The sequence below is a fragment of the Amblyomma mixtum genome, chromosome 3 (genome assembly GCF_055824585.1).
Source record: "Amblyomma mixtum isolate Tamu chromosome 3, ASM5582458v1, whole genome shotgun sequence".
Lineage (NCBI taxonomy): Eukaryota > Metazoa > Arthropoda > Arachnida > Ixodida > Ixodidae > Amblyomma > Amblyomma mixtum.
Window position 1 is genome coordinate 53,098,823 of NC_143014.1, and position 15,191 is coordinate 53,114,013.

At 45.0% G+C, this 15,191-nt stretch overlaps 1 protein-coding gene across 5 annotated transcripts in view; it reads left to right on the plus strand.

The window, feature by feature from the left end:
* Window positions 1-15,191, plus strand: part of LOC149350218 (transmembrane protein 163a-like) — an 80,960-nt gene that overhangs the window by 35,753 nt on the left and 30,016 nt on the right. For 4 of the 5 annotated variants that reach the window (XM_089579190.1, XM_089579191.1, XM_089579189.1 and 1 more), the window contains exon 2: window positions 12,203-12,339. The exons of the other annotated variant lie outside the window; for it this stretch is intronic. In XM_089579190.1, the coding sequence (XP_089435316.1) occupies window positions 12,282-12,339 (58 nt within the window). In that variant the 5' untranslated portion in view covers window positions 12,203-12,281. The remainder of the gene's footprint in view (window positions 1-12,202; window positions 12,340-15,191) is intronic. 5 annotated transcript variants of the gene reach the window in all.

The window sequence follows — 15,191 nt, forward strand, 5'->3', positions numbered from 1 at the left end:
CTGTTGTCTTTTGACTCTGTCAGCAGCTGGAAACGGGAGCCCCAAAACCGGCGCCAATACCGGCCGCGTCTGCGTGCCTGGACAGTGGCGGGGGCCTGCGCTGGCGCTGTGACGGCGCTAAATGGCCGCGGCCGCTTGCTCCTCGCCGCACCGGCGTGCGCTGTCGGCGGCGGCAGCGCGGGCGCCAGGCGTGATTTATGGGCGCCGCTTCCGGTGTGCTCGAATTGTGATGGCCCGTTGTCACGCCCGGGCTCCCTGGGAACCAAATCAGGGAGGGACCGAATCATTCGTGCTTGCGACCGCCCAAGATTCGCACTGGCAGCGCGTTGAGAACTGAGGCATGTGTGCAGGTTTAGTGCCGCCTTCTGAACATGGGTTGCAGATAGGCTGGCGCGAATATTAGAGAATTGGAAACTTAAATTTAAATTGATTTATTGATTTATCAAATCCCCGTCCATGCTAGAGGAGGCGTTGGCTGAATGCATGAGAAAGCTTGAGAGTGCCCCCCCCCCCCCCCCCCCCACACTGTTTCGGCATCGTGTTAACTCAAAATACAAGCATGAATTAGTAGCAGCTCTTAATTACGAACACTTGTTAGGATAAGAACACACATAACACAGATGGTGATATATGGTGCAATCACGTCTAACACGTACATAATTATACAAAAAGTTTCAACTCAATTTATCATGATTTTCACATATTTTCATCCACTTGGAACAGTCAAGAAAAATCGTAGGTATACTCATGAGAACCTTACTAAACATAGTAAAACAATGTACTGAAATTGCTGCACGCATGAGAGAAAATAATGAAATCAGCGAGACATACTATATTCTGAGCGAAACTACCGAATGCCACGTTTCGCATTTTCTGAAAGCGTACATAAATGGTCGACTGCCGTACGAGATGAACAATGTCGGCAGCTATTCAGTTCCAAAATTTTAGTTTTCCCGCATTAACATCTGCTTTGTCAGCTTTTTGAATATGAGTTTAGAGCAACTAAAATCTACTAACGCTTCCACTTTATTCAGCATGTAGATTGATTGGAAATTAAACATTTTTTCCATAATCGGTTCGTGTCTCTGGGTACATAGTGCTTTCTGCCTGAGGAAATGGCCTTGAGCCTAGTGCTCTTTTCTTGACAGCATCTTATTTTCGTGTAGGGAACGCACCATGTAATAACTAAAAGAGGGCCAATTCTGAAGTTCGCACAGTGTTCATGAAAATTTGAGGAAGTGCGAAGAATTTTTTCCTGAAGAAGGATGTTTCTTGTAATTATTCTTTGGTGTTCTGCCGCACACTAAAGCATCATAGGTAAGCTAGATAAGTGTAGAAAAGCGCGCTATACAGTTCCTTTTTCAACCAGAGTGGTAGTAGATGAATTGTTCTTTTCTTTCCTTAATTTAGTCGATATTTATCTCAGTGACCGTTCCCAAGTTGTCACAGTTGGCAACATAGAAAGCTCTGTACTTACCCTAGATAGTGGTGTTCCGTAGGGTTTCATTCTGTCACCTCTCCTTTTTAATCTTTACGTCAATGATTTCAGTGATTGCCTTCGTTATTCGCGTGTTCCCTAGTATGCTGACATGGTGCTAGTATATGCAAGTGCTAACTACGTGTATGACCTAGCCATTAGGAACCTACAACAGGACTGTGAACTTTTTATGGATTGGATTTATAAAAACTTAATCCCTATTAATGCTAATAAGAACTATTTAATTTGTTTCCATAATTATTTAAGGCCTGTACAGCTGAAAACTCCATTCATTTTACATCGACATATCAATACTGTTGTGTCTGTCGTCCTCTTGAATATGTTTCAGTAATAATATACTCGGGAATTTTATTCGACGCTGACATGTCATGAAGTAGCCACCTTTCCCATTTTTGTAACAAACTTCGTTTGGTACAAAAGCCTGGTACAAAAGCCTGGTACAAAAGCCTGTTTGTTATATTGAATCAAGTAACTCTGTCCTATGCGCGTGCGAAGGCATATTGAGGATAGTTTGTGCTACAGTGTATTACGTAATGGAATTAGCTCTTTTTTTTTTCTTCTGTTCAACCTTCTGGAATAAGGTTGACTCAGTCCTAAGAATGATATTAAAGTGTGTGCTATATGGTCTCCCTACAGATAACCATGCTGATGTTTTCGCTCTTACACAAATGCCTGATTTTTCTATATTATTCACCCAAACAATTGCTATGAAATACATACGGGCAAAATAATATTGTTTTGAGTACCAGCCAGGACGAGTGTTACGCCCACGCGATCGTTTTGTCGTACCGAATGCTCGCACTAGATATGGTGACCGAGTCAGGGAGTAGTATTATGTTCATTCAACCGCAAACAGACTGCCAGATTCCACATTTTCATTGAATACCAGCGAAGAGATTAGGGTTAGTATTTTTTATATATACGAACAGTATCCTCTTTTGCTTTCTATCATGTACTTTTGTGCACTTCCTGTGAGTTGTGCTTGAATGATGTCCTCCGATGCCGGGCACTGCCCTTTAAAGCCACCTGTGGCTTTGGGAGGCCCGCATGTGTATAAAGAATGTGTAACAAATAAAAGCTTATTATCACTATTCTGTAAAAAGCTCTCACAGTTTCAGACAGCTCTGCAGTAAGAGAATTTATATGCGTATTATCATTCAAATTGTTCATTAAACCACTCTCCAAAAAATTTACTTGACTCATCGGGTCATCGTTGTCGGTATCCTTTATCTCGGAACCTACTGATTCATTAACTAGGGCGGAAAATTGTATATTTCGTCTTTTCCACGTTTAGCTGTAGTCCATTTGCTTTCAACCAACGATTTTAAATAGGTATCTGCAAAATCCTGAATTTCAGTAATATTATTTGAGGAAAAGAGTACATTAGTATTGTCCACGTACATAATGAACTACAGATATGCCGGGATGTTCATTTATGTATATTAGAAGTATATTGGAAGTAAAACCATGTGCGACCGAACGTATTGTCATCGACCAGACACGTAGCTTCTCATTAATTCATTAGTCACTCCACGTATTCCGTACCCTTCTTATTGGTCTCCGCGGTGCCTCAGTGGTTACGGCGCTCGGCTGCTTACCCGAAATACGCGGGGTCGATCCCGGCCGTGGCGGTCGAATTTCGATGGAGGCGAAATTAGAGGCTCGTGTACTGTGTGATGTCAGTGCACGTTGAAGAACCGCAGGTGGTCGAAATTTCCGGAGCCCTTCACTACGGCGTCCCTCATAGCCTGAGTCGCTTTGATACGTTAAACCCCCATAAATCAAACCTTTCTAACTTTTTCAGTATAATTGCGTGACAAAATCAAGTCAAATAAAAAAAACCTAATATGGATTTGCTTTCTTAGTGTTCGCAGTTATTTTGCCTTTATTATGTAGCAAGGCTTGTTCAGTTCATTCTTGATAGAAACCTTTCTAATATTCGAACAATAATCGAATATCCTCCTATTCGAGTCACTGAACAAATAAAATAGTGCGTGTTCAAATTATTTCAAGCGCATCACACATGTTGACAAGTTTTCGAATAACTGGCACGAAATTCTCGTAAGGCATGCCCTTGTTTACTTCAAGTGTTTCAAAAACAAGGCCCACTCCGACACCGCTTCCATGCTGCCGCGATCGCTGTGACAACGGTGAAGGGCGGAGTATATGGAGGGTTAAAAAATCACTATTCATATCGTTTTCTGTACTTTATTGAAATAAATTTCACTCTAGCGCCGCGACGAGGTGCATTCGTGTGGCGGCGTTCGTAGCGCTCATAAATGACCTCAGATTAGTAAGCGCGGCAGGGCTCAGGGAGGCTTAGAAAACACTCCTCGATGCCCGATCACGGAGGCCATAGCTCAGAAGTATGTCTCGCCCTCTCGAAATCTACTTTCTAGAGTTTATTTGTTGTCGACATCGGTAGCACAAGTCAATTTGCTGCACATATATGACGGTCATGTAGTTAATATTCCGACTCCGAATTGTCAGTGCTCCGATTGTCAATGCTTGTCAGTACTCCGACTGTCAGTGCTCCGACTGTCAGTGAGAATACACCGACGTTCTAACCAGCAGGAACTAATATTTAATAATGAACTTTTTACCTATAACGGTTAGGCTTCTCATTTGTTGATAGGCGTGTAGCCCACCGCAAGTAATATGCATATCAGTTTTTAGATTTTCTATAATGCCATTCTCGTCGCCGCCGCAGCGCAAGCGACTCTGGGGCCAAGCACGGCCAAAAACGAAACCACACGAGCAGAAAGAGCGCTAGCTGCGGCGCCTTCGAGTGCGCGTCACACATCGGCGCACCTGTCACGTTCTCTGTAGCCAGTTTTTTCCTCCATGCGGGCGCCGCGAAAGGGTTAAGTAGCGACCACACCGAGCGCTCCTCAGAGTAATTTTTATATTTCGCAAAATTAGTAACTAAGTTGAATTATGTAAAAATTTTAACATTCATTTTAGGGTCAATTGTGCTTCGTTCACAGGGGTTAGAAGCAACCGATCCTGTTTTGTGGTAACATACCACCTGCGTGGTTCTTTTTCTCGGTATGTAAAGAAATGTCGTGAAATGTGTCTCAAGCACTACCATATTGCAGCGCTCCCAACCGTGCTTTCAACGAACGAAACGTGCGCACACACGTGCCAAAGTGATCGGCTGCCACTCAGTTTTATGGGCTGCACAATGATACGAACAAAGAAAACATAGGCTACCTTGAACAAGTTTCTTGCTATCAACTATAGAGGGGAAAACTGTCGGCGCTCCTCTTCATCCACCAAGAATGCGCTAGGCATGTCGGGAAGACATGGCTTCGGGATGACATTTGATGCTTTGTTGTCTGTTTTACGGACTGGAGTGTTCTGTTCAGTTTCGTTTTCATTGATGTTTTGTTCGCTTTGCGATGATGTCCATACTCTGCGGCGGCACCACGAGAACGGAGACGCAGGCGAAGAAAGGACAAAACAAGTGCTGACTATCAACTGGCGATATTTTATTAAAGCACACAATATATAAAAACAGCGTTACATGCGCAGCCCGAGTCATAGTTGAGAACAAATAAGCAAAAGTACATCCAGTACAACATATCCAGGTACAGTTAGTTTATTTGAGATCCGAAGCATCAGGAGGCGCTTGCCTCGAAGTGAGTTGAGCACAGCGTGTGGTGCTTGCTTCGTCCATTTCGTCCCATCGCTTGGAGCCATTTACGCAGCGAAATGGGTTTGTTCAGCGGGAACATGTGCATTGAATGAGAATTCACTGCTTTTTCTTTTCCGTTTTTTTTGGTGCAAATTCTAGTCTGAGCCACAAAATTATCCGAATACTCCACTCCTTGTACTTGAGTGCGTTTGTATCCGCTATGCACCTTGGCCAATCCCCCGCCGTGGGTCCTTAGGACATCATCATCATCTCCCGAGCACTGCCGACCAGGCGTTCCCCTCTTGAACGTGCAGCGATGGGGACCAGGAGAGAAAGGGCGCCTATACGCTGTTGTGCTAATTTATTGCAGTTTACAGAAAGAAAATTTTTTCATAGGACATTGACTGTAAAACAACGTTTCCGTGGAATATTTTCTGCGAAAATATATATTTTTGCTGTCGTAGTTATGTTTTCAGGCTAACGCTAGCCAAGTCAAGTAAGAACCTTTGTTTTCCCGGCATTCCCGCGGTGAATGAGGTGCTCTTTGAGACTCGCGCAGACGGTGGAGGCAGCTTTTCCTCTGGGCAATATTTAGAACCTCTATGCCTAATTCCTGGTAACGGTGCATGCGCCCATCTCCACCATGTGTGTATGTGTGTACAGCATATATGGGCATCCTATGTGTCGGGAATTTTCAGCGCTGAGGACGTGACTTTTGATTTCCCTTCCTTCATTTTTTCTGTGTGATGACTCAATAAAAGCTCCGTCTAAGTTTGCTGTCGGTGGCCTACCTATGACTTATCGCAGATCACGGCTCGGGCTTTCCATATTGCGGAAGAATGTGCTATAGCACTTTCAAGGCTATGTTGACAGCGGCGCTGCTTGTCGGCGCTACAATACGGTAGCCTAAGAGAACGGAATCAAGTTTTTTTTTCTCAGGCTTTCTTTAAATAGTGGAAAAAGACCATATAGGAGATGCGTTGCTACAAAAAACTGGATCGATTGTTTCCCAACCCCCTCTAGAACTTAACGAAATGCACTTGACTCTAAGGCGAATATTGAAAAAAAATTTGCATAATTGATCTTGGCTAATTAATTGGAGTAAAAAAAATTGAGGAGTGCGACACAACGTGAAAAAATGTTGGCTTCAACCAGCTGCTGTGCACCGATTTTTTAAACGTTGGCTCATGTTACGTGAAACGCCCCGTATATTCAGATTATTCTGCTCGTGTTTCGCTTTAACTTTGTCAGAGAAGACAGATGGGACCAGTGAAATTTCTATTAGGTATATCCTTTCTTTAGCATATTTAATTGCTGCTCTAACAACTTGTCAGACTTAAATGTCTTCAAGCGACACGTACAACTTTCCTTAGGCCGAAAAAGTCCCGAATGAGAATGGGTAGTGCAGTTTCAGTACATGGGCTGCTTTCATAAGTTTGTAATTCTAGTAGTTCAGTGTTCAACGTCACGTTGCTGTCGAGGCTTTATGACGAGCACTGCGCTCATTCGTGTCCTTGACTTCGTCGATTGGATGCTTTCGTTTCACGCTTCTGGCTCCCTATTTAAGGTTGCCGACATAAGGAATCAGTTTCAGTAGTCCCACGTGTCGATAACGAGAGCCAGGTTATATGCGTGGAGCTTTTTTACGTCACACGCCTAAATCGCCTGGTGACCAGAACAGTTACTATCTTGTGGCATAAGACATAACCGACGTATACGTGCGACATATAAAACATAGTGCATAAGAGAGGCACGGACGTCGACGAAACGGAATCCGGTTGGCTACCCTGCAGGACAGATGGGAATATATGGATGGAGATGCCAGATGAAGGGACAGGAGAGGGCATATGGGCGCAGGATCGAGAGGAAGTGCGCTAGAGTGTCACAGACGACCGAGCAGGCCTTCGGGGGCAAGAATAGTCTTTGTGGCTCTCTGGACCAATAATGTGATATAGCCTACCTGTCACTGGGGAGCTTCTGCTGTTAAGAGCGAGAATGCCTAGCCTGCCCAGTGTAGTGGGCAGTAATCGTCTTTGCTCACTGTAACTAGGTAAAGGGAAAAGCTAGTCTTAGGCCGTCCCGTCGCATCCGTGGAAGGCACAAGCAGGGCTGCCGGCCATCAGCCGACTTTCTATGGGTTTGTGTAATCTGGCGCGCAAGCAATCAAGCATTTATTGCAACGTCCATTCTTGGTGTTGGGACGAAAAAAGCATAGCATTCTTGATATGCATACCACGCAGCTTTCACGTTGCGTTGGTTACCAATAATTTGTATTGTTTACGATTGCGCAGAGGACCCTATGACTCCGGATGCCAACTGTTTTTTATGCGAAGCACACTACTTTAGCTACCACTTCAGCTCTTCACCGTGGTTATGCGCCTCCAAATCACGTGATACATGACGTCACACCACGTGACACGATGACGTCACGACAGTAGAGAAACGGGGGCCCACCTCGCGCCGTCGCTGTGGTTGTGCGCCTCCAAATCACGTGATACATGACGTCACGACAGTGCAGAAACGGGGGCCCACCTCGCGCCGTCGCTGTGGTTGTGCTCCTCCAAATCACGTGATACATGACGTCACACCACGTGACACAATGACGTCACGACAGTGCAGAAACGGGGGCCCACCTCGCGCCGTCGCTGTGGTTGTGCGCCTCCAAATTACGCGACACGATGATGCTTCGCATTCTCCAGACTTAACCAAGTTAAGCCTCAGCCATTTTTTTTATTCATGGCTGAAAGCTGACTGAAAACTGCAGATCTATACTTCTACCTTTAGTAGCGGGCTGTTGGCCGTACCCGAGCCATTCCTTTTTTTTTGCTGACGTACGCAAAGCCGCTCGGCACAGCTTCCATTAGAAACTTTGAGCGTAGAAAACTTTGTCATAGCGCAGGCGTATGACGGCTTACCGGACGTCTCCAGCGCACGCGCAGTGGCATGGGTACAGCCGGGCAGGTGTCTGCGCATGCGCAGCCGGCGTCCGCTAAAACGGTACAAGTCTGCGCTAGTAAATGTGCGCTATGCCAAACGCCTTTATCGTCGAAGCGGTAGAGGTCGCGTTTCCGCCTGTAAGGTTGAGTCTACAGAGCTCGCGGATATCGGAAACATGAGGCGCAAACGCTTTTTGTTGTCTACGATTCAGTAGGGCGGAGCAAAATTAGCGACTGGGAGCGGGCGATGCAACGTAACCTTTCCTCTATACTTCTGAGATCCCTGCAGGGCGTGCCAGAAACTACACTGAGAACAATGGTCTTGTAATATAAAGGTTGATGACAGGAACACGCGATGGCCAACAGTGGTGCTGCGAGGAATTCTCTCCAGACCCTTATATCATTCGATGATCCATCCGATTTCACGTGGCTTGGCTTGTGAGCAGCAACCTTTTCTGAAAAAGTACACCAGCCATGCATTCGCAGGCCAGATGACGACATGAGAATATAAAATTTAGGCCAGTTGCCTTATGTGGACTCCCGCGGTGTCTTCGACGCAATGTACAGTTGACCACAAATCTTTAAAATACACGGAGGCCGCGACAAGAATAAAGAGAATAGAATTTCATTCCATCCTTGGCAGTCGGCTTATAATTTAACGCGACAGACTTCAGTTGTCTGTGCAACCAACGCATGCACATTCCAGTCGAGGCTGTGTGCTCCAGACTCGCGAAAAGGTAACTTTATCATGGCGTCCGCTTCCCACTAAGTGTCACAGTTGATTGTGCGCTGCAAACGGACCGTATCGATCGTAGTGCCAGCCAAACACTCCAGAAAATGACATGTTCTAACTTACACGGGCCACGAGGCGATCAGCGTTTGAATGCATGATCCTAATACCTTTTTGTTAATGTTGAGTACAGGCATTATGTACGAAGGTTGGGAGTCGTTGTTCTAGCAGCTTTCTGGACTTTTGTTGGAGACCGGATACGTGCCCTTCATACTATTACAAACACAGTTGTCGCAGGCGTATTTCGACACTTCTGCTTCTATTCGAGAGTCCGCAGCAGTCGTTGATGGACAGCTGGAAAATGCATGGGGAGTGGAAATCTGAGGGCAAGAGCAGCCCTTTTCAACACTGACAGATGTAATGGCTGGATTTCGGGGTACTCCATCTGCTTATAGGGAGGGTACTCAATTACTTCTTCTTGTTGTAAGCTAATAGAACACATAGTCTCTGGGTACCTTAATTCGTTTCTAGCTGAAAATAACATTTTATCGCCTTTGCAACACGACTTCAGAAAGGGTATGTCCACCGTGACGCAGTTGGTTTCTACGGTTAATGAATTCCAAGTTGTTCTTGATAAATCTGGGCAGGTTGATGTTCTTTTTTTAGACTTCCGCAAAGCTTTTGACACTGTTTCTCATGGCAAACTCATTTCTAAATTAGATAGTATTGGCGTCCCCACTTATCTTGTCGACTGGATTCATGCTTATCTTAAACATAGGAAACAATACGTAGACGTTAATGGCTGCAGATCTAACGATCTTCCAATTACTTCAGGTGTACCTCAGGGCAGCATCTTAGGGCCACTGCTTTTCCTAATCTATATAAACGATGTCTGCTTCCATCCCCGGAAATGTCTCTTTAAAGCTCTTTGCAGATGATTGCATACTTTTTAAGACCATAAATAACCAGAACGATCACTACATCTTGAAAAATGCGCTTCTAGCTGTTCATTAGTGGTGCGTAAAATGGGATATGCAACTAAACCTTGATAAAACTGTTCTCTTACGCATTTCGAGCAAAAAACATTTTAGTTATTTCTCTTACACCCTGCAAAATCATGTAATCCACGAGGTTACACAATATAAATATTTAGGGGTAACGTTAACTCATGACTTAACAAGGACTTCACAAATTGCAGACATTTGCTCCTCGTCTTTTTCTAAGCTTTGCTACTTAAGGCGGAAGCTTAAAGATGCCCCAAGTAAAGTTAAACTCCTTGCATACTCAACATTCATTAGGTCCAAATTAGAGTTCGCTTCGGTATTATGGGATCCATTCATAAAGAAAGACATATACAAGATAGAGATGGTGCAAAGGAAAGCGGTTAGGTTTATAACAAATACAGGAGGTTAGACTCACCTAAAACACTAATGAAAACCAACCATATTTCATTACTTGAAGTACGCGGAAAAATTTCCCGTCTGTTGTTTATGCATAACCTTTTAACACATAAACTAAACATACCCCGCCCCGTAATTCTCAAACAATTGTCGCGCCGAACACACCATTCACGAATTCATTTGCTGGAACCCATTTTTGCAAAGGCTGACTCATTCAAGCAGTTTTTTTCCATGGACTGTTTCCGACTGGAACTCTCTTCCCGAGGCCGTTTTCCAGTCCTAAAATTTTAGTAAAGCTCTTGAGAAGCATTTTCTCAAGTGAATGAGCGTTGTATTTCGTTATTCTGCTCATTGTTTGTAACCCCATGTATATTCTTAGTACTTGTCATTTTCAATGCCTTGTATAGCCCCTCCTGCATGGGTCAACCTATTGGCCTGCAGTATTTTGAAATAAATAAATAAATGGGCTGCACTGGTTATTACTAACCACTCCGCTACCATGACTTTCCAGCATGTTAGGCATGGGTGCGCAGGTAACTTTGTCATAAGGGTCCCTTAATTTTAAATGGTCGAAGTGTGCTCGGGTCTTTTTTTTTTTTGCAACAAAAGTGGATTTGAGTTTCTTCGAATCTAAATTGACGCATTGCTAGTGGCTTCGCAAATGTATATTCTGAAATTATTTCTCAGAATTTGATGCCGTAATTTCGAGTGCTTGTAATTCCTGGGCATTCCAAGAATTTGTTTCCCATCAATTCACAAAAGAAGGATGTCCAACGACAGCCCGTGGAAACTACGGCACGCAAGATATTACTTATGTGACGTCTTTCTGATTTTCTTGACGAGCTGCTCCGCATGAAATACTGCGCTGCTTTTTCGTCCCGTGTGAAAGATTTAGTGCTCAGTAAAAGCCATGAGAATGGCAGGGCACTACGAAAGATGCAGGCATGTTTTAACTTCAAACTAAATTAGTCGAGAAATTAATGTTATAGAAACACCGACATTTAATGAAAATGTCAGAAGAAGCGAGAAATGCCTCAAGTGCTTCAGTTTCAAAACTGGCACTGCTGTACTTTACGCGCACTTTTCAAGGTCCGACATGATAAAGCTCCGGAAATCCACCTTTTCACGATTCTCAAACGGTTATTAAAGAGCTGATTGATTAATCTCAAGCAGTGAAGTAAGTTAGCGTGAGGTGAAAAAAAAAAGATACAATTAACAGTACAGATAGTTTCATTATTGCAAGGCAGATTTCGTAATCACTGCTACCCGCTGCGTGGGATGCCCTGCATGAAGACGATACAGACTGGGACAGAACGGCCACGAGAGTGACGCGCAACGCTTCAGTTTACCGTGCGCGCAGCAGCCGGTGCGACTTCCACTTGGTTGTTTAGTTCATGGCGTTTTGTGCAACTAAGGCTCACCGGGGGCTGCTGCAGCCGCTGTGACAATCGCAGCCGGCCGGCGCCAATACATGGCTTGCCTTGCACGGGTTCATTCCATCTGGCTTTCGCTGCGAGGCTGTTCGGGTTGTCTGCTGTCCTCAGTCAACACCAACCCAACGCTAGGCTCGCTTCGGCGCGCGTTGAACAGGGCTAGCTGCGGCAGTTTGCTCGTGCTAATTGCGTTAGTTTGCTCGTTATTTAGACGCTTCGCACAGCACTGCGCTGACCAGTGCAGTGCTGAGGATACTTTCCGGGAAAACTGCCGGGTCGCCACAGACGGTCGGTGTTGTCTTTGGCTTCTTTTTTTTTTTTTTTTTTTTACAGCTCTCTTACGCTCGTTAACGTTCCGTATAAACCTTGCGTGCTGTGTGTGCAAGTTTTATGCCAAGCTGCCAGTATCTTTTTCGTTTACAGGAGCCAGCGTTCAAGTTTAAGTTTTTCGTATCAAAGCCTTTGCCCGCATTCATTCTCTCGATATTGCTGCAAGTGCGCGTGTTCAGTGGAACAAATAACTGCTGCAAAACTGCCGTTCCATTGAGTTGTGAATTCTCTAACGCAGGCATAATTTTGGCAACTCCTGCTTCGTCCGAGTTCAGCTGGGCTGGACTGCAGCCTCCAAAAGCGAGCTGCCTTGCACCATGGAGAGGAATGGGCTCCTTTCTTCAAACAGTAATGGCAAAGTGCGCTTGCTGAATGGTGAGTTTTGGAGCAAGCCATCTGTTCTTAGTTTTCTCTGGCAGCCTGACGTCTATCTTAAGCGAAAATACAGGTGAAACCGGCGCAGATGAACGAGGACATGAAAGGCAAGCTCAACACAGTGGCTACAAACTCTTTTTAGCAGTCGGCGCCCGTCCTGTCAGGCGCGTGCCTTTCGTGTCCTCGTTTGTTGCTCTGGTTCATCTGTATCTGGCAATCAGGCAGCTAGCCGAAATCGAAATTTTGGTCCCTCGGTGAAGACTGCCCCAGCTCTTCAATTGGTGCCATCGAAATTCACCCCAATTTTTAAAGGAGAAATTTGCGATGCTTTTGAATAGCATTCAAAGGGAAGAAAAGTGTTGTCTTTTTAATACGTGCTGGTAAAAGGATGCACGAATAAGCAGTTCGTAAGTACGTACGCTGGTGTACCTAACAAAAGAGCTGTGTATTACCATTTGGCAATTGTGCACCTATTTAGTTTTAAGAACTTGCCATGTCTACACACTCCTGGATTTAAAGGGTTGTTACTGATTTCAGAATGACAGACAACTGTTTTCCATCTCTTAAGTGTGCCCTTAGATGATAATCGAAGCTGAAGCAAAATGGTATTTATAATTCGATTTTTCTATAAACGTGCCTCTCGGATTCCTGACTGTCCCAGCAACCATTTAAGCATAGGTCGCCACAACGGGACAACGGTTTGTCCTTGCTTCAGAACCGGGATGTTTAGACCAAAGAAGGATATGTACTCTAGTTATAGTCAGCCATTTTCTGTAGAGCAAGCGCTATATGTGCGTGCAGGTATACAGACGAAGTTTTACCAGTGCCTAACCTTCTGCGCACACAAGTGCATCTTTCTGTTGTCGCGTCGCAAATATGTTCAACTGAATAAGCCTTCTAGCGTGTTGCGGACGCGGTGGACTTCACGTCAACGTTCTTTTTGGAGTTTGCCATCAGAGACCACTTCCTTGGCGAGTCTCGGTATATCTGAACGGAGTAGTGTCGTCGCCGTGACCTCGTGGACGCGGTTGCTTGTGCGCTTCTCGCTCTCTTCTCGCTTTTCACTTACGCGGTGTGCATTTGGTGAATCAGATCTTGGCGCATATGACCGCGTATTAACAGAACTTGTTGTTGAGAGAGGTGCAATACAGACGGAACAACGTTACAAAGACGACCACTGAGCAAGACAAACGTTGCTTTAAATTCTTGAAAGTAGCGCTTGTCTCTCTCTCTCTCTCTCTCTGTTCGTTACGCAGCGCTCTTCTATGTTACGATTGTGCAATAATGCTCAGTATATATGCAGTTCGCTTCTAAATGCTCCTAAACCGCTGATGTCACTTGAGTGATTCACGTGGGATGTGAAATGTACTTCTGCATGGATCACTGACGTACAGAGTCGATCACACTTGAGCGCTCGAGCGGTGCCATCCGGTGGAAATAATACAAAATTTTGAAGAAGGCATTGACTTTCACTGGTAATACTTGCGCTGGGGAGAAGCCTAATAGACGTGTGCACCCCACAGGAACCAGCGCCTTACCCCCAGCAAAGCAGCTGCGATAAGATTTCAGTTCATTTGCTCCCCGGCACACCGCTCGAGCGCTCTAGATAAGTGTGATCGACTCTGTAACAGCTATAAATTACTTAATTTGAATTCTGAAGAAAATGTATTCATATAGATGTAATTTGCAGAAACTGAAACTGTTCTCATGAGTATTCAATCATTAATCATCACTTTTGCCTCAGAATTTGAGCATACGGAAGGTTCCGAGAAGCATGCGACGATCGTAGTGTCCGTAGTTACGGAAGAGTAGTTAAGGCTGCCTAAGGTTCAAGGACTGAATGAATATTGCTGGCATCAATTTGAATACCGTAATACACCGCTTCTCTCTTGTGCAGGTGCCTGCTGCAGTCCCTAAAATTACCTGAATGGCGAGACATCGTTTTTTCTCAAATTTACGCCTTTTGCATGATTTTAGGAGTTCGTCGAATTTTATAAAACCGTCAACAATCTTCATACACCTCGAGCAAAACATTACCCGCCGCGGTGGATCAGTGGCTGCGGCGCTCGGCTGCTGGCCCGAAAGACGCGGCTTCGATCCCGGCCGCGGCGGCTGAATTTCGATGGAGGCGAAATTCTAGAGGCCCGTGTACTGTGCGATGTCAGTGCACGTTAAAGAACCCCAGGTGGTCGAAATTTCCGCCGCCCTTCACTACGGCACCCCTCATAGCCTGAGTCACTTTGGGACGTTAAGCCCCAATAAACCAATAAACAATCAAGCATTACACTGCTCGGTGCGGTCCATGTGCGCTTACGTGCCACTGTCAGTGCATTTTGCGGCATGTGATCCCTCTGGGTGGAACCCATTTCATTCTTTACCGTCAAACTTGAATACATATTACAAATACGCAATACAAACTTCCCGGACCTTTTGGTCAGTAAAAGTTGCTCGGTGACCTTCGCGCAACTTTCTATAACTATGTTTGGCGGAACATGAAGAAACGTTCAGCGCACCTGACTTGTGTTACGGACGGCAGAGATATTTCATCTGAGATGTCGCCAACTATGTAGATGCATGTGGCTTGGGTCGTACTGAAGCTGTGGTCGGATTGCTCACTCGTGCAGCTGTGGCTCCGGCGCGGGTAGGGCGCAGCGAGACTGACTCGCGCTCATTTCTTTTTTCGTGTATAACATTTCACAATTTATGCCTGTTTAAAATTCCACGTAATCAAGTGCGTTTTTGCGCACAGCCATTAAATCCTCGTCTGCTTGAATGAACTGGCGTAGAGCGGGGGAAATTACATTTGTTCCCGACGAAATAGATTGTTAGGTTTCGTTGGAGGCGAAATGCTA